The sequence below is a fragment of the Elgaria multicarinata genome, chromosome 3, assembly GCF_023053635.1.
Source record: "Elgaria multicarinata webbii isolate HBS135686 ecotype San Diego chromosome 3, rElgMul1.1.pri, whole genome shotgun sequence".
Taxonomy (NCBI): Eukaryota; Metazoa; Chordata; class Lepidosauria; order Squamata; family Anguidae; genus Elgaria; species Elgaria multicarinata.
Window position 1 is genome coordinate 158,839,093 of NC_086173.1, and position 22,524 is coordinate 158,861,616.

At 43.7% G+C, this 22,524-nt stretch overlaps 2 protein-coding genes across 2 annotated transcripts in view; both read left to right on the forward strand.

Moving 5' to 3' along the window:
* LOC134396163 (uncharacterized) overlaps nt 1–22,524 on the forward strand; it is a 125,591-nt gene that overhangs the window by 55,331 nt on the left and 47,736 nt on the right. The gene's annotated exons all lie outside the window — the stretch shown is intronic.
* LOC134396168 (zinc finger protein ZFP2-like) lies at nt 1,479–14,603 on the forward strand. Its single transcript, XM_063122567.1, has 6 exons — nt 1,479–1,535; nt 7,406–7,961; nt 8,894–9,020; nt 9,252–9,355; nt 9,572–9,698; nt 12,017–14,603. The coding sequence occupies exons 2-6, from the start codon at nt 7,731–7,733 to the stop codon at nt 13,438–13,440; spliced, it is 2,013 nt and encodes a 670-aa protein (XP_062978637.1). The 5' UTR covers nt 1,479–1,535; nt 7,406–7,730; the 3' UTR covers nt 13,441–14,603.

Genomic DNA, 22,524 nt, shown 5'->3' on the forward strand with positions numbered 1-22,524 from the left:
GAGGTTCGCTTGGCACCTACATTATATGCTTTTAGACGCCAGGTGAAGACCTTTTTATTCTCCCAGCATTTTAGCAGTCTATAAATAAATTTTAACTTGGTGTTTTAAATTTGTAATTTTGCATTGCTGCTGTTTTTATCTGGTTGAGCTTTTATATTGTATTTTATAGTATGGTTTTATACTGTTGTTTTGTACTTTGAATGTTTTTAATTTTTGTGAACTGCCCAGAGAGCTCCGGCTATTGGGCGGTATAGAAATGTAATAAATAAATAAATAAAATAAATATGATACAGGTAAACACAACACCTTTCCACTCAATCGCCTCCCCTGAGGGAGACATTTTTCTCCCTGTCTTAAAATACTGGAAGCCAATGGGGAAATCAGGACTTCTTTACACAGCACAGAGTTAAACTATGGAATTTACTACCACAAGATGTAGTGATGGCCACCAATTTGGATGGCTTTGAAAGGGGTTGGACATGGACACATTCTTGAAGGAGAGGGCTATCAAAGGTTACTAGTCCTGATGGCTATGTGGTACTTCCAGTATCATAGGCAGTAAGCCTGTATGCTCCAGTTGCTGGGGAACTTGGGCAGGAGGGTGCTGTTGCACCCGTGTCCTGCTTGCGGGTACACAGCTTGTGCGAACAGAGCGCTGAACTAGAGGGACCCTTGGTGTGATGCAGCAGGGCTCTTAGGATGTTTTCATGTGTACACAAATGGGAGACGCGTTACTGCTTGCTTTGGCAATATAATACTGCATTGCACACGCTATGGAGAATTGAGATCAGATGTCTGAAGTGATGGGTTGTATTTGCAGAGGCTGATGCTAGGGAAAGTGGAAGGCAAAAGGAAGAGGGGCCGACCAAGGGCAAGATGGATGGATGATATTCTGGAGGTGACAGACTTGACCTTGGGGGAGCTAGGGGTGGCGACGGCCGACAGAAAGCTCTGGCGTGGGCTGGTCCATGAAGTCACAAAGAGTCGGAAACGACTGAATGAATAAACAACAAACAACTGAGGTAGGAAGGGGAAGGAAGGAAGGAAGGAAAGAAGTTAGGGGTGGGAGGGGATTCATGCCAAACAACTGGTTCCCCTCTATTCAGCCCTGGTGAGGCTCATCTCGAGTATTGCGTCCAGTTCTGGACTCCACATTTCAAGAAGGAGGCAGGCAGAGGCTGTACAATGCTGTCTGACATCCCATAATAACCCCCGGTGGACGTGGCAGGCTGCGTTTTGCGCCCAAAGGGAAAACCAAGGGTGCAAAGAGCCGCCCTGGATCCCGCGAAGCCCCCAGGAGCAGGCAGGGATAAAAGCGCCCCCAGATCCACGTCTCTGCCAGGAGCCTCTGCGGCTACTTTGAATTGAGTCCGTCTAAGGGTTAAAGAGAGCGAGTGAGCTGGGTCCTAGAGAGGCCCGTGAAGAGGCAAGGCTGTGTGAATGCGCGCACTTCCTCCCCCCACCCTTGGGAAAGCAGCCTGGGAGGTTTGCATGGTGCTCGCGACTGCAGCCTCTCTTCGCCTGCAGAGGAGCAGGTGGGTGCGACACGCAAGGGGGGTCCCATGGGGCGGAGGGGAGGGGGTGGAAACAGCCCCCCCCAGGGCAGGAGCAGAGAAGGGAGGGAGCCAAGGGCAGGGGGTGAGTGGGGAGAGAGCCCGAGCCCCCTGCCCCCCCCAGGCGGCTGACCCACTTGGGGTCCCTCCAGGAGCCCCCCGCCTTGCACCTCCTTCCCTCCCCATCATTAGGCGACCCTGGAAGGGAAGGCGGGAGAAAGGGGGTGCTGGGAGGGACACAGTTTGGGGGTCTCCCCGTGTCTCCGTTATCCAAAACTGGCATTTCAGTGGTCATTCGGTGTCCTCTTTCGTATGTCTCAAGCCTTCGAAATCAACCTGGGTTTTTTTTTTATAAGGACCTACTAAAACAAACCACAGTTCTTGCCCACCGGGATACCGTGAGTGCCCAAAAGGAAACCTAGGAGAGTCCCTCTAGGGAAACCCCTCCTGCCCATAGGGGAATTTAGGACATTGTCTCCCCATAGGGAATCTGTAGGCAGACGCAGGTCAGTGCAGCGGCCTCGGCAGCCTTGGCAAGGAAACATTTGTCATAGAAAACGCCTTGCCTATTTGGGATTAAATAAAAGCGCTGCTTCTTTCCTCCTTCCTGCAGGCTTATACTTGCCCACAGGAAATCCATATCTGCCCAGAGGGAAACATGGGACATTATCTCCCTGTAGGGAATCCATACCTGCCCAGAGGGAAACATCATCATCATTATTATTATTATTATTAGTAGTAGTAGTATCCCGCCTTTTACCCAATGCTGGGCCTCAAGGCGGCCTTACAAAGTTTAAAATATACATGGGGGGGGGGAGGGAAACAAAACCATAAACAATTAAAAAATACACAACAAAAGTATAAGACATTAACATAGATGGAGGGATTATTCTCCAAAGGCCTGCTTGAACAAAAAAGTTTTAGCCTGCTTCCGAAAGCCCATCAAGGAGGGAGCCAGCCTAGCTTCCCCTGGAAGAGAGTTCCAGAGCACCGGAGCAGCCACCGAGAAGGCCCTCTCCCATGTTCCCACCAAGCGTGCCTGTGAAGAAGGTGGGACTGAAAGAAGGGCCTCTCCAGAAGATCTCAAAGCACGGGCAGGCTCATAAGGGAGAATACGTTCTTTCAAATAACCTGGACCCGAACCATATAGAGCTTTATAGGTCATAACCAACACTTTGAATTGTGCCCGGAAACAGACTGGAAGCCAGTGGAGCTGTTTTAACAGGGGAGTTGTGTGCTCCCTGTAACCAGCCCTGGTTAACAATCTGGCTGCAGCTCTTTGAACCAACTGGAGTTTCCGAACACTCTTCAAAGGCAGCCCCACGTAGAGCGCGTTACAGTAATCCAATCGGGATGTAACTAAGGCATGTGTCACCGTGGCCAGGTCCGACATCTCTAGGAATGGGCGCAGCTGGCGCATGAAACATAGGACATTATTTCCCATAGGGAATCCATACCTGCCCGTAGGGAGACGCAGGACAGTGCAGCGGCCTCTGCAACCTTAGCAAGGAAACATTTGTCATAGAAAACTCTTTACCTATTTGGGATTAAATAAAAGCGCTTCAGCCGCCTCTAGACATCTGCTTGAGACTTCTTCTTTTCTCGTTCCTGCAGGCTTCTGATAAGCTACGTCCATCTATGTTGTTCCTGTTATATTTTTATTTTATCTTTCTGTCTTATTTTTAGTTTGGTCTTTGCTCTTCTTGGTTTGTTTTTCACTGCTGCTAATTCATTTTATTTCTGCACTGCACCGCTTTAATTTTCTTTTATGCTTTATTGGGATAGAAGTGTATTTGTAGTTTGTATTTTTAACCCGTTGTAACGTTTTGTATATTTTAAACTTGTAATTCCCCTATAAACCGCTTAAAGATATCTCTTTTTAAACATAGTCACTGGACTATTAAATGAATAAATACTACTACCATGTCAAACAACAAAACACAAAACGATCATGAGATCATGATAAATAAAATTTAAAAGATACAAATATGAAATAAAAACACGATAAAATAGATACAGGGCTGGTCCTACCATTAGGCAGAGTGAGGCTGTCGCCTCAGGGAGTAGATGATGGGAGGCAGGAGCTGAAATGGGTGTGCTGCGGGGCCTGCCCTGAGGCCCCTAAGCCACCCTGCGGCCTTCAGGTGTTGCAAAAGGATCCAGCTGCCAGTCCATGGACAAAGCCAACAGAATGCGGGGGGCGGCCGCCATCTGTTTCTGCACCCCAGGCAGCAAAATGCTGCTGTGCCTTTGGCTCCATCCACACACATAGCACAACTCAGTAATCAAGTGGACTACCACTTTAGGTGGTTGGTATGAGTGCCTTTTTAAAAAAATAATAATCCCCCATGTCAAATATTACTTGCAAGTAAAATGAATAAATAAAACACCTTGGAGGTTGAGGGTATAGCCTCGCTATTGTGCTAGTTTTCTGCTCAGTGGGGGTGGGGGTAGGGTGTTATATAATGGGTATGTGATTTCTCTGCTTGCAGTTTGAAGTAATCCAATCCATGCTGCCACTTCCGAAGTCTTGTCACCTCGTCCTGATGCATATATAGACCAGGCATTAAGAACCGGTTGGTTCTCCTGGACCTTTCACCAGCTTTCAATACCATCAACCATGGTATCCTTCTGGATAGGTTGTCTGGGCTGGGGGTTGGAAGCACTGTGTTGCAGTGGTTCCGCTCCTACTTGGATGGCCGATTCCAGAATTTATTTATTTATTTATTTTATTACATTTATATACCGCTCCCCAGCCGAAGCCCCAGAAGGTGGTGCTGGGGGATTATTGCTCTGTGACTTGGCTCCTAAGCCATGGGGTTCCACAGGGCTCTATTTTATCCCCTATATGCTGTTTAACATATACATGAAGCCGCTGGGGGAGGTTATCCGGAGATGTGGACTGAGGTGTCATCAATATGCGGATGATACCCAGCTCTACCTTTCCTTTTCATCAAACCCAGGGGAGGCAGTGACTGTTCTGAACCAGTGCCTGGGCATGGTAATAGACTGGATGAGGGCTAACAAACTGAGATTCAGTCCAGACAAGACGGAGGTACTGTTAATGAGTGGTTCATCTGTCCGGTGACGTGAAGTTTGCCCTGTGCTGGACGGGGTTGCACTCTCCCTAAAGCAGTGGTTCTCAACCGTCCTAATGCCGCGACCCTTTAATACAGTTCCTCATGTTGTGGTGACCCCCAACCATAAAATTATTTTCGTTGCTACTTCATAACTGTAATTTTGCTACTGTTATGAATCGTAATGTAAATATCTGATATGCAGGATGTATTTTCATTGTTACAAATTGAACATAATTAAAGCATAGTGATCACAAAAACAATATGTAATTATATATTGTGAAATATTTATTTCTAATTACAAATAAATGAAATGTCTCGGTTCCTAAGACCATCGGAAATATGTGTTTTCCGATGGTCTTAGGCGACCCCTGTGAAAGGGTCGTTCGACCCCCAAAGGGGTCCCGACCCACAGGTTGAGAACCGCTGCCCTAAAGGATCGAGTCTGTAGTTTGGGGTGCTCTTAGTTCCAGAACTGTCACTTGTACTAGCATTCAAAGTCCTAAATGGCTTGGGCCAGGTTATTTGAAGGAATGCCTCCTCCCATATGTACCTGTACGGACCTTAAGATTATCCACAGGGGTCCTTCTCTGTGAGCTCCTGCCAAAGGAAGTGAGGCAGGTGGCTACCAGGATGAGGGCCTTCTCTGCTGTGGCACCTCGGCTGTGGAATGAGCTCCCCAGAGAGGTTTGCCTGGTGCCTACACTGTATTCCTTCCGTCCCCAGCTGTAGACCTTTTTATTTTCTCAGTATTTTAACACCTAGTTTAATTCAAAGTTAAACTTTGCTGTTTTAATTCCATATTTTAATCTATATCAATTTCTGCTGTGTGGTTTTATCCTGGTTGTGCTTTTTATATTTTATTTGTATTTTTAGACTGTTGTTTGTTTTATTGTGTTTTTCATGGTTTTAATTTTTGTGAACTGCCCAGAGAGCCTCAGCTATTGGGCGGTATAAAAATGTAATAAATAAATAAATAAATAAACATCAGAAGAGCCCTGCTGGATCAGACCAAGGGTCCATCTAGTTCAGCACTCTGTTCACACAGTGGCCAACCAGCCATCAGCCAGGGACCAACAAGCAGGACATGGGTGCAACAGCACCCTCCCACCCATGTTCCCCAGCAACTGGTACACGCAAGCTTACTGCCTCAAATACTGGAGGTAGCCCACGACGATCAGGGCTAGTAGCCATTGATAGCCTTCGCCTCCAAGAATTTATCCAACCCCCTTTGAAAGCCATCCAAATTGGTGGCCATCACTACATCTTGTGGTAGTGAGTTCCATAATTTAACTATGCGCTTCATCCACAAGCCATTGGGGCTTGATGACTCAAGTGATGTACGTTTGTGAACTAGTCCTAGAATTCGCTTGCTTTCCCCCCCTCCTCCCTCCCAATCCTGTGGGCAGGAACTGTCGTAAGAAATATTTTTGTAAGCCCCGCCTTGAGAGCCTTATACTGTTAGCTTCACCCTACCCGGTGCCTGTTTACACTTCCCTGTGCCTGTTTGCATTCTCTTTCCCTCCTTATTGTTTACTACAACTTTATTAGATTGTAAGCCTATGCGGCAGGGTCTTGCTATTTACTGTGTATAATCTGTACAGCACCATGTACATCGATGGTGCTATATAAATAAATAAATAAATAATAATAATAATAATAATAATAATAATGGGCGGGATAAAAGTACTATAATAAATACAAATAAATAAAATGTCTTGGGCCAGCCGGAATAGATCACTTGATTAAGTTCCAAAGTCCCTGCACAAACAAGTATGTTTTTAAATGGTGGATTCGGGTAGGTTCATGTTGGGAGAGGAGTTGCATCAGGTATTGTGGTCCCAAGCTGTGAAAGCCTTTGTAGGTTAAAACTAGCACCTTGAATCGGGCTCGGAAGGGGGCCGAAGTGGTTCTTATATGCTTGAACCTTCTGGCCACTGCAGTTTTGCGCAAGCAGCTTGATTCAGTTTTCCCCAATGATTTTATTTTACTCATTTGCAGAACCCAGACTTCTCTACCATTTTCCACTTCAAAAAACCCTCCCTACTTTACCTGGATTAATTTTTCCTAACTAGAGGTTGCCAAGTTCTACACCTTGGGTTCTAAGAAGAGTCTCTTTTAACTCTCCTCTGGGTCTGCAACATCCTGTTCTTCAGATCTCTGCCTGGGATAGGGAGATAGACCTTCCTTTTAATTCCACATCTTCCTTGCTCTCTTTCCTTCCTGTAAAAGTTTAGATTATACTTTTTACATTGCATTTAATGAGTTTGGTTTGGGGGACATTTCAGTGGAGCTACATAACAATTCAAATCCTGCTAGTTGGGCCTAGTACTCTTTTCACATTGTTTTCTATCAGGCCTCAGGAAGAGTTAAACTGAAGTGTGCTTTGCAAAGTGTCTACGTGTATTCCTTGGTTATCATTGCATGTTTCACACTTCACTGCTGTATGTGATGTTCTTTTGCATTTACTTTCTTTGTGAACCGTTCATATCTTAAGGCTTTCATTGTGACGTGTTTCATTTGTTTAACGAGTTCAAAGAGCATTCACTGTTTGCTTGCTGAAGTTTTAAAATAATTTTTCAACCATAGACTTAACACAGCTCTGGTTACACCCTCTCTCTCTCCCACTGGGGCAGAGTCAGAACCTCATTTTCAACCGGGAGCCTGATTCCTGTGGGACCAGGGTTGTAGGGACCCATTGGAGACAGGTCCTGGGTATTAAGTTGGCCACAGCTATATCTAATCCATGCAGTTCCTCCATTTTAATTCCTGCAGGACAGTCCTTTCCTGAAGGGAGAAATTGGAAGCTAAAGAAGAAAATTTTACTGGTGGTAGCAGAGATGGAGAAGACAGCATAGACGGAAGAGCAAAACTTTGCTGGCCCTGAGGAGGGAAAAGGCCCCTGTATCATCCAGGAAGGGAGCAGTGCAGAGCCCTGGGAAAGAAGAGTACATTGATGGTGCTATATAAATAAATAAATAAATAAATAAATAAATAAATAAATAAATAAATAATAAGAGTGCAGCAGAACCAGCCTGGGAGCAACCCCAGCCCAGACGTGGAGTGCCAGCCCTTCAGGGACATCTGCTACCAGGAGGCCATGGGGCCCCGAGACGTTTGCAGCTATCTCCACTACCTTTGCCACCAGTGGCTGAAGCCAGAAAGGAACACGAAAGCTGAGATGCTAGACCTGGTGGTCCTGGAGCAGTTCTTGGCCGTCCTGCCCATGGAGATGGCAAGCTGGATCAGAGAATGTGGAGCGGAGACCAGTTCCCAGGCGGTGGCCCTGGCAGAAGGCTTCCTCCTGAGCCAGGCAGAGGACGAAGAGCAGGTGAGAGCATTTCATCCTGATAACTAACAGGGACGGTGTTCTTAATACTTCCCTCAGTTCGTTTTTGCATGTCCTCTAAGGAAAGGATGCCCCAATTTCCAATGGACCCTCCCCCCCCAAGTATAGTTGTTCTTCATGTGTAGAGCAGGCCCTCCTTGGAGGATAGTTAAACTAATAGTGCGTAGTTAAAATATGCTATTTCCTACCATAGGATGTGATGACCACCTATTTCGACTGTTCAAAATGGGGGTTAGAACAAATTCTTGGAGGAGAAGGCTATCAATGGCTACTAGTCTGGATGGCTGTATGGTACCTCTGGTATCAGAAGCAGTATGTCTATGAACACCAGTTGCTGGGGAACATGGGTGGGAGGGTGCTGTTGCACTCGTATCCTGTTCATGAGTTTGTGGCCAACAGCTGATGGGCCATTGTGGGGAGAGAATCCTGGACTAGATGGACCCTTGTTCTGATCCAGAATGGCTCTTCTTACGTTCTTATGATCGGAGGAGAAATGAATGGGTTTACGAAGTTCTGAGGAAGGAGGGGATCCTTCTTCAACCAGCGGTAGAGTCCTCCCAGAGGATAGGAATAACATTTGTAGACACCAAACTGTTGTGTTTATAGCGGGAGATGCTGGGTATCAGGGAATGTCTTGAGAGGTTCTGTTTTTCCTCCTGGCTGGGTTTGGGAGGGTGTTCAAGCGCTTTGCTTATGCCGGGGTTGAACGCTTAGCCCCAAATCACACATCCTTATGTGCTCCCCTGATAAAGACACAGTTGAGTATGTGCTGTGTGGCTTGGAGGGTGGGTCAACTTCAGAAACAGCCCTGAAATGCAAACATATTGGAAAACGCTGCCCTTGGCCTTGACCTGACCCAGTTCTTTCCTTCCCTAATCCCTCTTCTCTCTCTGGGATCCTCCCTCCCGTTCCAGGTGCAGAGGATGTTGGCCAAAGCACCCACAGATTTCCCCAACGCAGAGAAGGATCCATCAGGCATCACACAGAGGCCGCTGGACAGGTGGATCTTGCAGGAGGGTGAGGGAGGACCCTCCTCACTGGGTAAGCGTTAGTGGGACGTATTTCCTCATGGTTTTCCTCCCTCAATTACGCCTGAGGTGCATGAGCTGCTTTAACGTTTTCCTTGAGCCAGATTTTGCGGGGGGGGAAAGGAACTCTTTTTCTCTAGATACTCAAAAAGGAAATGTTGTTTAGTACATAGATTCCACTAAAACTATGAAAATGGAAATGCTTAAGAACGTTAACTTCCCACCTTCTTCGCCTTCCTCACAGGGGACGGACAAACCCGCAGAGAAAGTGATTGGATCCTGGGGGATTCTTCTTGGCCTCCTTTGCTTGGTGGTGGAGTGGAAGCGGTTTCTGCGCAGCCTGGGCAGGTAGGGGAGTCCTGGGTGCCTCTGTCCCCTGCACATCTCTTTGGTCCTGGAAGAACCTGCCCCTTTAGCCTTTGCTCCTTTCCAAGATGGCTGCTAGGAAGGGCTTGAATGTCACTCATGAAGCTCTGGCCTTCAGAAGGAGGACCTCACCATCCTTGTCTTCATGGATTGCAATGTTATGTGTAAGGAGAACCTCAATTCTTCTTCTGCTTTCAGGGTCCGGTGACTTTTGAGGAGGTGGCCGTGTATTTCTCGGAGGAGGAGTGGGCTCTGCTGGATCCAGGCCAAAGGACTCTGCACAAGGAAGTCATGGAGGGGAATCTTGAGATCCTGTCCTCTCTGGGTAAGGAATGGGACCCCTCTGGGTAAGGTTCCCCCTTTGCCTTCCTGGCAGATCCTAGAAGGTGGAAGTATGAGTTTGTGCTTGTGCCCTCGGTATTTAAGTTTTCGAGATGTCCCATCTCTCTTGAACTCAGTTTTCCTTCATAATTTTTAGCTATGGGATCTGACCCGAGCTTTCTCTGAGCTTTTTGTAATTGGTTTTCCTAATGTCCAACGTACATGTCAACTAAGCTTTCTTTTCAGAGCCCTCACTGTCATGGATTTGGAGATAACATGGTCACTTTCTCCCAAAGTTTCTGCCACATTGACTTCATCCACCCGTTCTTCCCCATGGGTTACGATTAAGTCCAGGACAGCAGATCTGCCTGTTGCTTCTTAGACCTACCTGAGAGTTAGACTAGCAGAAGATGCTCCATCACTACAGTGATTTGCCCATGTGAACGTTGGATCATCTTTTCCAGTAAAGCATCATCCATGTCTTCTGACTCCCTGGGTGGTCTGGACAATACAACCACAACCATAATATTCTTGTTTCTCACTCCATCTTTACCTTATTGTTTTCAACAAGCCTTCCTTCCTCAGGAGCCTCGTGTGGCGCAGAGTGGTAAGCGGCAGTTACTGCAGCCGAAACTCTCCCCACGGCCTGAGTTCAATCCCAGCGGAAGCTGGTTCTCAGGCAGCCGGCTCAGGTCGACTCAGCCTTCCATCCTTCCGAGGTCCGTAAAATGAGTGCCCAGCTAGCTGGGGGAAAGGTAACTGCGACTGGGGAAGGCAATGGCAAACCACCCCGCTACAAAGCCTGCCAAGAAAACGTCAGCGAAAGCAGGCGTCCCTCTAGGAGTCAGCAATGACTCAAGTGCTTGCGCGAGAGGTTCCTTTCCTTTCTTTCCTTCCTCAGAGTCATGGGCTTCCCTACAGGTATCTACATTCCTTACAAATAAAATGACCTCTGCTCCCTTCCCTTTGAACAAGGTCTCCCTTTCAATGGCTATTTTCCCATCTTATCCTAGCAGGTCTCATTGATGCATATCGGATTGTACCTACCACGGTATATTCAGATTTCAAATTCAACCTGTTTTTTCCCGTCATCCGTGGCTTGTAGGACATCGGAGGCCATGTTGATTAAACGTACCCAGTTTCTCTGCTCTCTTTGCATAAAACGACTGGGCTCAGCTCTTTCCTTTCCTTTCCCCTTTGTGTTCTTGCCCTCAATATATGGCTCCATAGTGAAGCCTGGACTTTTGATATCCCCTTCTCAGCACTCTCCCAATCCTAGAATTGTGGAGTTGGAAGGTACCACAAGGATCATCTAGTCTGACCCTCTGCAGAGTGCAGGAAAACCCATTAAACCATGAGAGGTGCCCTCTCAATCAGGTGAGCGACACTGAGCCATGAAACCAAACCAAGTGACACCATGATCTGCATCTAGATGAAGCTTTGGCAATTCCGTTGTCATGAAGGGATACGTACCTGATCAAGTCCTGTAACCTCTACAAATATGATGATGTGGCCCTGGAGGATAATGAATCCAAAGGGTTCCCTTTGCTTGCCAGGGGAGTTTGCTGCAGTGTCCTTCCAAGGCCTTGCGCTGTCGATGTGATTGCTCCAAAACACACGTCGACAACTTGAAAGGCTTTGCCACCTTCATATTTTTCTTTGGAGCTGAGAGCAATGAAACAAGTGGTTTGATGGCTAAAATGCACCCAGAGGAAAACACTCGGAATACCTGACTAAACATTGACAAAAGCCCATTGATGGACTTATTCTGTGGCAGTGATGGCTGCCAACCCACCTTACTTTGCTGCCATGATTGCATCTGTATAACGTTGAAGACGTTACAGATATTATCTTAATGTCCTCCATGGAGGACGCACCGGGGAGCAGACTGTGTTTCATTTTGAAATATAGGTCTGTTAAAAACAATAGTACAACCCAGCGAGATGGTCTAGGGGGTACTATGACTGAGGATTTCCAAAGCCCCTGAGACATTGAAAAGAACCACGAGGGTTGAATTCCCCCTGTCCAGTTCCCATTTAAATAACCAGCTAGGACAAAATGGCAGATTTTTACGTGCATTTTGTTTTTACAGTATTTTACGTTGTTCCTTTATTGTTTGAAATATTTTGTAAGAGCTCTTCTATGTAAATGAAAGTGCAGTATGCCACTCTAGTTGTCTGTTCGATTGAACATCAGGGGATATTTTATATGTTTGGAAGAATCTGCCTTTCCAACCATTTTTTTTTTATCCTATTAATCAAATCAGCAAACCATTTGGTTTGTTCCCTGATTTCAGGAAGATTTCTCTTTTTATTCTTGCAGGTGATTGCAGGGAGAGCAAGGAAAATGGCATAAACCAGAGAATAAAAACTGAAACTGAAGAGGAGTGGGAAACGAAATCCATTTTTTTTGAAGGGTCAGACGTCTGTGAAATTCTAATACCAGAAGAACCAAGCAATAGGAACATTCACAATAGGAAGACACAGTGGAAAACCTTTCATGATATAAAGACTCAGAAGATTTACCTTACCAAATATCAACCATTTCACAGAGAAGAGAAAAGATTTCAGTGCTTGCATAAAAGAATTCACTTAGGAGATAAGCCCTATGAATGTTCAGAGTGTGGAAAGAGCTTCACTATGAGCGGCCTGCTTAAGTCACATCAAAGACTTCACACAGGGGAGAAGCCCTATAATTGCTCAGAGTGTGGAAAGAGCTTCACTATGAGTGGCCTGCTTAAGTCACATCAAAGAATTCACACAGGTGAGAAGCCCTATGTTTGCTTAGAGTGCGGAAAGAGCTTTGCTCAGAGCAGGAACCTTAAGCAACATCAAAGACTTCACACAGGGGAGAAGCCCTATAATTGCTCAGAGTGTGGAAAGGGCTTCACTACAAGTGGCCTGCTTAAGTCACATCAAAGAATTCACACAGGTGAGAAGCCCTTTGTTTGCTTAGAGTGCGGAAAGAGCTTTGCTCAGAGCACAAACCTTAAGAAACATCAAAGAATTCACACAGGGGAGAAACCCTATGAATGTTCAGAGTGTGGAAAGAGCTTCAGTCAGAGAAGACACCTTAATCAACATCAAATTAAACATACAGGGGAGGCGCCCTATAAATGCTCAGAGTGCGGAAAGAGCTTCACTATGAGCAAACTACTTAAGTCACATCAACAACTTCACTCAGGGGAGAAGCCCTATAAATGCTCAGAGTGCGGAAAGAGCTTCAGTTCGAGTGGCTGTCTTAAGTTACATCGAAGAATTCATACAGGCGAGAAGCCCTACAAATGCCTACAGTGCGGAAAGAGGTTCAGTCAGAGCAAACACCTTAATCAACATCAAAGAATTCACACAGGGGAGAAGCCCTACAAATGCCTAGAGTGTGGAAAGAGCTTTAGTCAGAGTGGCCACCTTAAGCGACATGAAAGAATTCACACAGGGGAGAAGCCCTATGAATGCTCAGAGTGTGGAAAGAGCTTCACTATGAGCGAACCACTTAAGTCACATCAAAGAATTCACACAGGGGAGAAGCCCTACAAATGCTCCGAGTGCGGAAAGAGCTTTGCTAACAGCAGGAACCTTAAGCGACATCAAAGAATTCACACAGGGGAGAAGCCCTACACATGCTCCGAGTGTGGAAAAAGCTTTGCTGACAGGACGAACCTTAAGCAACATCAAGGAAAACATGTAGGGGAGAAGCCCTATGAATATTCAGTGTGGAAAGAGCTTCATGATGAGCAAACTACTTAAGTCACATAATTCACACAGGGGAGAAGCCCTACAAATGCCCAGAGTGCGGAAAGAGCTTTTCTCAGAGCCCACACCTTACACGACATCAAAGAATTCACACAAGGAAGAAGCTATAAAAGTGCTCAAGAGTTTGGAAAGCAATTCAATCACAGTTTGCCACTTCCCTCTTGTGAAACAATCCATACAGGTGAGACGCGCTATGAATGCTTTGTATATGAAAAGTGCTTTCACCGGAGCATGGACTGTACCTTGCTTCAAAGAATTCACTCAGGAGAAAAGCTCTTTCAGTGCTCTGAGTGTGGAAGCCAGGACATTCTTCTTCCTTTTGTTTTCGATACAAATTGCGAGCTGGGCAGTCTGAAGATGGGAGTGGGGGTGGGGGCAAGTAACCCATATCCGAATGATAAGAACAGAGTGCGTAGCATGCAACGAAAGTTTTGGCTGCAAAGTCCTTGCGCTTTACCTTGAAAGACTCGTTGAGGGGTATAAATAATACTCACAGTCCTTATTCGTCAGTAAAGTAAAGTTCTTTTACTGAGGCTTTCTTATCAGTTTAGTATAAACTTTCATTTACACGCATAGTTATCATAATCATCATCAACACGGATCTTCGATCACTTAAACATAAACCTAACAACCTAACAAGATGCCATTAAACACTGTGCATCTTAAATACATTTCACCACTAGTTATTGCAACATACTTAATTCTCCAATTCTCCTCTGCCCATGTCCGACACGTAGGCCACGTCCTCCATGCTCCAGCTGCAATCTTACCAAGTCCAGAAACATGATTACAAAGCTTTTAACCTTCCAACTGCAAGCAAGAAAAACAAATTGTCACAAAAACTGTTTAAATAAATGTATATACCTTGCTCACATTGGCAAGTTACATTACACTGCCCCAATTCTATTTCACAAATCTGTAAGTACATATATACATATAAGTGACGTGTAACATGTGCGTAAACCATGCTATCAATAAAATAATTATACAATGTTTGGTGACCATTCAATAACAAAAACAGTTTTGTAACATGAGACAATTCAAAAACAACAGTTTTGCAGTGTGTAATAATTCAATAACAATACTTCTGCAGCGTGAACAATTTTTCAACAGGAGTCCGGTACATTAACCTGTTTCGCCAGGGACTGCTTCCTTGGGAACACCCTATAGAACATATATATATATATATATATATATATATCTCCAATTACTCAATATATATATATATATATATATATATATATGTATCTCCAGTTACTCACATAGTATTTAAGACCAGCATTTCTCCTTAACATTCTTATTTAAAACAATTGAACTAAAAAAAATCTCTGGTGTTGTTTCCTACCTTATTTGAGACAATTAGCCAAGGCCTTTCATACAGTTTCCCATTATATATAATCTCTGGAAAATATATTATACAATTGTTACTATCATTGAACAACAACATTCCATTCTCTCTAGTGTGTAATCTTAGCTCCATTCTGAACCTACCCGTTATTTTTCTGGCCAAAAAACTCTCAAGGCTACTGGATACAGTTGGAGGCTGATTAGCAACATCAGTTGTTTTATACTACTGGTAGTAGGGCTAATTCATTATTCTAGGCAAGGAATGCTGACAGCTCTAATTGGTTATGAAGTCTTGATGGATGTATTATTGTCTGTAGACGATAGATCCACTCAGCTTCCTTACATAGAAGTAACCTGTTGATGTTTTGACACTCATGGTGGGCTGCATAAACCCGGTCAATCACCAGAAATTGAAAATCATCATAGCGGTGATTAAATTGAAGAAAATGTGAAACTAGAGGTGCTTCCTCAATCCTGTTTTTTATTTTTGACTGATGATCTATAATTCAGGTAGGAATATTGCGTGTGGTTTTCCCCAGATATAATAATTGGCATGGGCAAATGGTTATGTAAATCACTTGTTCAGTAGTGCATGTTGAAAAATGTCATAGTTAGAAAACAGATCCCATGGTAGGATGATAAAAGCGCTTAGTCTGTAGTGCCTGATGACACACCGAGCACCCACTACACCTATAATGTTTTGAAATATTGATCCGTGACCTGGGTGGATCAATATCTGTCCTGATAAGATAATTCCTTATTATTATTATTTATTTATATAGCACCATCAGTGTACATGGTGCTGTACAGATAACACAGTAAATAGCAAGACCCTGCCGCATAGGCTTACAATCTAATAAGTTGTAGTAAACAATAAAGAGGGAAGGAGAATGCAAACAGGCACAGGGAAGTGTAAACAGCACCGGGTAATAATGTGCCAGTTTTTCCGAATAGAGTTACTGATGGCTCGTGCAGCCGGTGTGTATTCAAAAGCACAAGTGATATTATCTTGTGTCGGCTTTTGCTTAACAGATAATAAGATACTTCTTGTGGCTGCATCTGCTCGTCGCTCTGCTTGCTTAATTATTGACATGGAACATCCCCTCTTTATCAAAGACTCACGAAGCCTCCACTTCTGCTTGATAGGGCTGGAAAAGGATAGCTTTCATGTGCACACTGAAACTTTCAATTCTGAATCAAACTTTAAAGCTCATTTTAAAATACACATGCTGAAGAAACCATATAAATGCCTGGAGTGTGGAAAGAGCTACAGTCAAAAGATACATCTCACTTGGCATCAAAGATTTCATACAAGGGAAAAACCGTATCATTGTTGGGAGTGTGGAAAGCGTTTCAGTAAGAAGAAATATCTAAATAACCATCAAAGAACTCACACAAGGGAGAAACCATATAATTAGAGTGTGGAAAGAGCTTCAGTCAGAAGGCACATCTTACTTCTCACAAACGAACTCACACAGGGGAGAGACCACATCATTGTTTGGAGTGTGGAAAGAGATCCAATGAAAACAGAAAACTTACTCAGCATCAAAGAATTCACACAGGGTAGAAAACACATCATTGCTTTCATTGTGGAAACAGCTTCAGACAGAAGAGTAATCCCACTTCTCATCACAGACTTCGCACAAGAGAAAAACTATATCAATGGAGTAATAATAAACACTAATTTGAATTGGTAACGATTTAACCAGGGCTGTGGAGTCGGTCGGAAGCAATTCTCAGGTTACTGGAGTTGGTAAACATGTTCCGACTCCTAATAAATTTAAATTGTATATAGGGTTGCGATATGTATATTCACTCGAATTTTATATTCAAATGATACTTTAATCTTGAAAAAGGTTTATGTTACTTATGTACCTAACTGAGTTCATTTCTTTTAAAATTGTCATTTGTTAAGTTGTTTTAGGTGTTCAATTGTTTTTTTACTTTTTTGAAGTTTTGACTTTGATATCAAAGTAAATACTTTAGATTTTTGAACTAGTAGAGAAAGTTGTTCCTGATTTTCTTTTATAGTTTCATATCCTATTACTTTATACTCTATAGTCTTTTGATAAACCGCCCAGAGAACTTCGGCTGTGGGGCGATATAAATGCAATTAATTAAATAAATAAAAATATAACCTCATTGTTTTCATTTTTGGGCTTCTTTAATAAATAAAATAAAATAAACCAGAATGTCTTAGCTATAGCCTTTAGACCTGGGCTTTAACAAGTTCGTTAAAGCCTCGTGTGGCGCAGAGCGGTAAATTGATCCCAGCGGAAGCTGGTTTCAGGCAGCCGGCTTGGGTTGACTCAGCCTTCCATCCTCCCGAGAGGTCGGTAAAATGACTACCCAGCTAGCTGGGGGAAAGGTAATAACAGTCTGGGAAGGCAACAGCAAACCACCCCATTATAAGGCCTGCCAAGAAAACGTCAACAAAAGCTGGTGTCCCTCTAAGAGTCAGTAATGACTCAATGCTTGCATGAGAGGTTCCTTTCCTTTTAACACAGTGGTTCTCAACCTTCCTAATGCCGCAACCCTTTAATACAGTTCCTCATGTTGTGGTGACCCCCAACCATAAAATTATTTTCGTTGCTATTTCATAACTGTAATTTTGCTACTGTTATGAATCGTAATGTAAATATCTGATATGCAGGATGTATTTTCATTGTTACAAATTGAACATAATTAAAGCATAGTGATTAATCACAAAAACAATATGTAATTATATATTGTGAAATATTCATTTCTAATTACAAGTAAATGACCATCGGAAATATATGTTTTCCGATGGTCTTAGGCGGCCCCTGTGAAAGGGTCGTTCAACCCCCAAAGGGGTTGCGACCCACATGTTGAGAGCCACTGTTTTAACAGGTTAGGGTTCTAAAAAGTTGCGTGCTTGCAGTTAATGTAGGAAATATATCAGAAATTTATTTCCTATATCAATACATAATTAAAACAGTCAGAGTTGGAGTCGGAGATGCCATGAATAAAGGAGTCAGAGTCAGAGGTTTTATGTGCTGACTCCACAGCCCTGGATTTAACACATAACATTATACCAAAATGAGAAGACAGGATACCTGATGCTAGGGAAAGTGGAAGGCAAAAGGAAGAGGGGCCGACCGAGGGCAAGATGGAGGAATGATATTCTGGAGGTGACAGACTTGACCTTGGGGGAGCTGGGGGTGGCGACAGCCGACAGAAAGCTCTGGCGTGGGCTGGTCCATGAAGTCACGAAGAGTCGGAAACGACTGAACGAATAAACAACAAAGTAAAAAGTGATGCGTAATCCCATTTCTGATCACAGTCTTCACACGAGAGAAAAACTATATCAATGGAGTGCGGAAAGAGCTTCAGTCAGAAGACACATCGAACTAAATATCAAAGAGCTCACACAGATGAGTAAGCATGTGGTTGCTTTTCACTCATTATCCAAGATTTCACACAGGAGAAAAACATATCATTGTGTGCAGTGTGGAAAGAACTTCAGCCAGAAAACACATCTTAAAAGCACTCACACAGGGTAGAAATCAGGATAATTTGGAATGTGGAAAAGGCTTCATTCATAAGCTAACTCGCTTCTTACCAAAGAAATGACACGTAAGGGAAATAATATAAGTGCTTAGATTGTAAAAAGACTTCACACGGGAGAAACCATTTACATATTTTGAATGTGCTGAGAACTGAAGCTAAGACGACAAAGAGTGATCATGACACGCAGATCATAAATATTTCCAAAATATGGGGCAGGATAGATTTTCTCAGTTACATACATTTGGTGTTTCTTGTATAGTTTATTTATTCTTGTAGGTGTGTTGAAAGGAAACAGGCATTTTCTAATAATGAATAAATATGTGCAGTCAGCAAAGGCAAGACAAGACTTGCATTAAAGGCGGTTGGGGATTGCTGTTTTAGTAAAGGCAAGTTGGAAAACCACACAAACCTCGTCATCTGATTTGTCCTTCATGAAGTGTATAATTGTGCCAGATACCAAACTGGAAGGAAAAGAATTAGAGCAATATTACAAAGGTCTCTGAAACCAAAATTAATACTCAAAACAAAATGGTTTTAAGAAAATCAGTGAGATACAAGATTCAAATGGAGCTACCACTGTAAACACAGGCATAAAATTTAATAAAATAACTGAGCCATACTGTTAAGTATAACAAGTAATAATAAACACTGAATAATTTAAATTGGTTACGATTTATCACATAACATCATACAAAAATAAGATCAGTAGTAAAAAGTGATGTGTGTCATTTCCTTCTAGTGTTTGTGGACAACTTAGTTCTCACTTTGGTATAATGTTGCATTTTGTGTTAAATCATTACATTTATAAATTATTAAGTGTTTATTATCACTTTTTATGCTTAACAGTTATTTTCTTAAATTTTATTGGAGCGGTTCCAGCAAGCTAAATTTATTTATTTATTGCATTTCTCCATCGCCCAATAACCGAAGCCCTCTGGGCGGTTCACAAAAATTAAAACTATTCAAAGTATAAAACCGTCATATAAAATACAATACATAAAAACAACAACCAGGATAAAATCAGCAGCAGTGCAGAAATAGAAATTTAAAATACAAATTTAAAACAATACTTACAGATGGCACATTTAAGGTGAGGTTTACAGCTGGCCTTGGATGGGGTTCATTCCCCCTGTGTAGGCTTCCAAGAAGGATCATCCAGGGGTCTGGAAACAAAGCCCTATGAAGAGAGACTGAAAGAACTGGGCCTGTTTAGCCTGGAGAAGAGAAGGCTGAGGGGAGACATGAGAGCACTCTTCAAATACTTAAAAGGTTGTCACACAGAGGAGGGCCAGGATCTCTTCTCGATCCTCCCAGAGTGCAGGACACGGAATAACGGGCTCAAGTTAAAGGAAGCCAGATTCCAGCTGGGCATCAGGAAAAACTTCCTGACTGTTAGAGCAGTACGACAATGGAATCAGTTACCTAGGGCGGTTGTGGGCTCTCCCTCACTAGAGGCCTTCAAGAGGCAGCTGGACCACCATCTGTCAGGGATGCTTTAGGGTGGATTCCTGCATTGAGCAGGGGGTTGGACTCGATGGCCTTGTAGGCCCCTTCCAACTCTGCTATTCTATGATTCTATGAGACTGAAAGAACTGGGCATGTTTAGCCTGGAGAAGAGAAGATTGAAGGGAGACATAAGAGCACTCTTCAAATACTTAAAAGGTTGTCACACAAAGGAGGGCCAGGATCTCTTCTCGATCCTCCCAGAGTGCGGGACACGGAATAACGGGCTCAAGTTAAAGGAAGCCAGATTCCAGCTGGACATCAGAAAAAACTTCCTGACTGTTAGAGCAGTACAACAATGGAATCAGTTACCTAGGGAGGTTGTGGGCTCTCCCACACTAGAGGCCTTCAAGAGGCAGCTGGACCACCATCTGTCAGGGATGCTTTAGGGTGGATTCCTGCATTGAGCAGGGGGTTGGACTGGATGGCCTTGTAGGCCCCTTCCAACTCTGCTATTCTATGATTCTATGAGACTGAAAGAACTGGGCATGTTGAGCCTGGAGAAGAGAAGATTGAGGGGAGACATGAGAGCACTCTTCAAATGCTTAAAAGGTTGTCACACAGAGGACGGCCAGGATCTCTTCTCGATCCTCCCAGAGTGCAGGACACGGAATAACGGGCTCAAGTTAAAGGAAGCCAGATTCCGGCTGGACATCAGGAAAAACTTCCTGACTATTAGAGCAGTACGACAATGGAATCAGTTACCTAGGGAGGTTGTGGGCTCTCCCACACTAGAGGCCTTCAAGAGGCAGCTGGACAACCATCTGTCAGGGATGCTTTAGGGTGGATTCCTGCATTGAGCAGGGGGTTGGACTAGATGGCCTTGTAGGACCCTTCCAACTCTGCTATTCTATGATTCTATGAAGGCCTTGAAAGTGTATTCTGTTACTGTGTCCTTCTCTTGCTAGGACTGCTGCTGCTGGCATTGCAGGTATTGTTGCTCGTTTGATTGGTGGCTTTTTTATTTTTTATTGCTTTTTTTTATTACCCTTAAGTTTGATCGCTTTTAATATTTTAACTGTTTTTTTATGTACTTTATTGCCATGATCCACCTTGGGAGTGCTTCTGCCCTCAAAGGTGTCCAAGAAAGTTTTTTAGTACATACCGTATTTCTTCGATTCTAAGACGCCATCGATGGTAAGACGCACACTAATTTCAGTACCACCAACAGGAAAAAAAAAACCTAAGACACACCCACGATTCTAAGATACACCCCTTTTTTAGAGATGTTTATATGGGGGGGGAGTGTGTCTTAGAATCGAAGAAATACGGTATTAAATAATATCCTTTCTACTTGAATTTTCAGAAAGCCAGGTCATATATTTTTCTAAAACTTATTATTATTTATTTATATAGCGCCATCAATGTACATGGTGCTGTACAGAGTAAAACAGTAAAACAGCCAGACCCTGCCGCATAGGCTTACATTCTAATAAAATCATAATAAAACAATAAGGAGGGGAAGAGAATGCACCAAACAGGCACAGGGTAGAGTAAAACTAGCAGTATAAAAGTCAGAACAAGATCAAGTTTTAAAAGCTTTAGGAAAAAGAAAAGTTTTTAGCTGAGCTTTAAAAGCTGCGATTGAACTTGTAGTTCTCAAATGTTCTGGAAGAGCGTTCCAGGCGTAAGGGGCAGCGGAAGAAAATGGACGAAGCCGAGCAAGGGAAGTAGAGACCCTTGGGCAGGTGAGAAACATGGCATCAGAGGAGCGAAGAGCACGAGCGGGGCAATAGTGTGAGATGAGAGAGGAAAGATAGGAAGGAGCTAGACAGGGTCCAAACTACTGATGCATTGTATTCTGGCCTACTGAAGAGAGATTTTCCTTTCATGAGTTTGGAGAGGTTCTAAGCGGTTCATCAAAAGTTATGAAGGTTGTCCTGCCCCAGTCAGGCTTTCAGGCAGCAGCAACAGCTGTCAACGTTTGGTCATGTAGGCTCAATATTGTGGGACTTACTTGTTTCTAAACATGCATAGTTTAGCACCCTGTGGGAGTTTTTTTATTGTTGTATTTTCTGTGTGACACCATTGACTGTACACAACTCAGAAATCCTAAGACGTGTGAAATATAGTATATAGATATTACATAAAAAGCACAACGTTTGTTATTCTTGCCCGATTCCAAGAAATAATGTGAGAGTGGATGTTTCATGAGAAACTCTGGCTGGTGAGAGCTTTTAAAGGTAACAGGCATATCTGGGGTCCTTGCTTTCAAAATCAAATAAAATTCCTCGTCCTCAAACAACAGCAACGCAGCGTTTTTTTCCCAGGGGAGTGTATTTTGCAGCACTTACTCTGGCTTCGGAAGTCATGTGCCAGAAGCAAGTGTTCCACGGGGCCTAAAGCGCCTCTTCTTGCCCTCTGCCACCTGAAGCGTGTAGTTTCTCCCCCAAACCGCTGGAAATTTCAGTGTCCTGGTTTGACTTGTTGAGCCTCCCGGGACCTCGTGATTCTCATGGCAAGAAGAGGCTCTCAACGGAGAACCACCCTTTACAACACCCCCCTGCGCCCCACAGACACGCTGGCTGAACTTTTTATTTCATTTTATTTATTGCATTTTTATACTGCCCAATAGCCAAAGCTCTCTGGGCGGTTCACAAACAGATCCACCCAGCAAGAAGAGGGAGTGTTATAACATAAGAAGCCTCATGCCGGGTCAGACCAAGGGTCCATCTAGTCCAGTACTCCGTTCACACA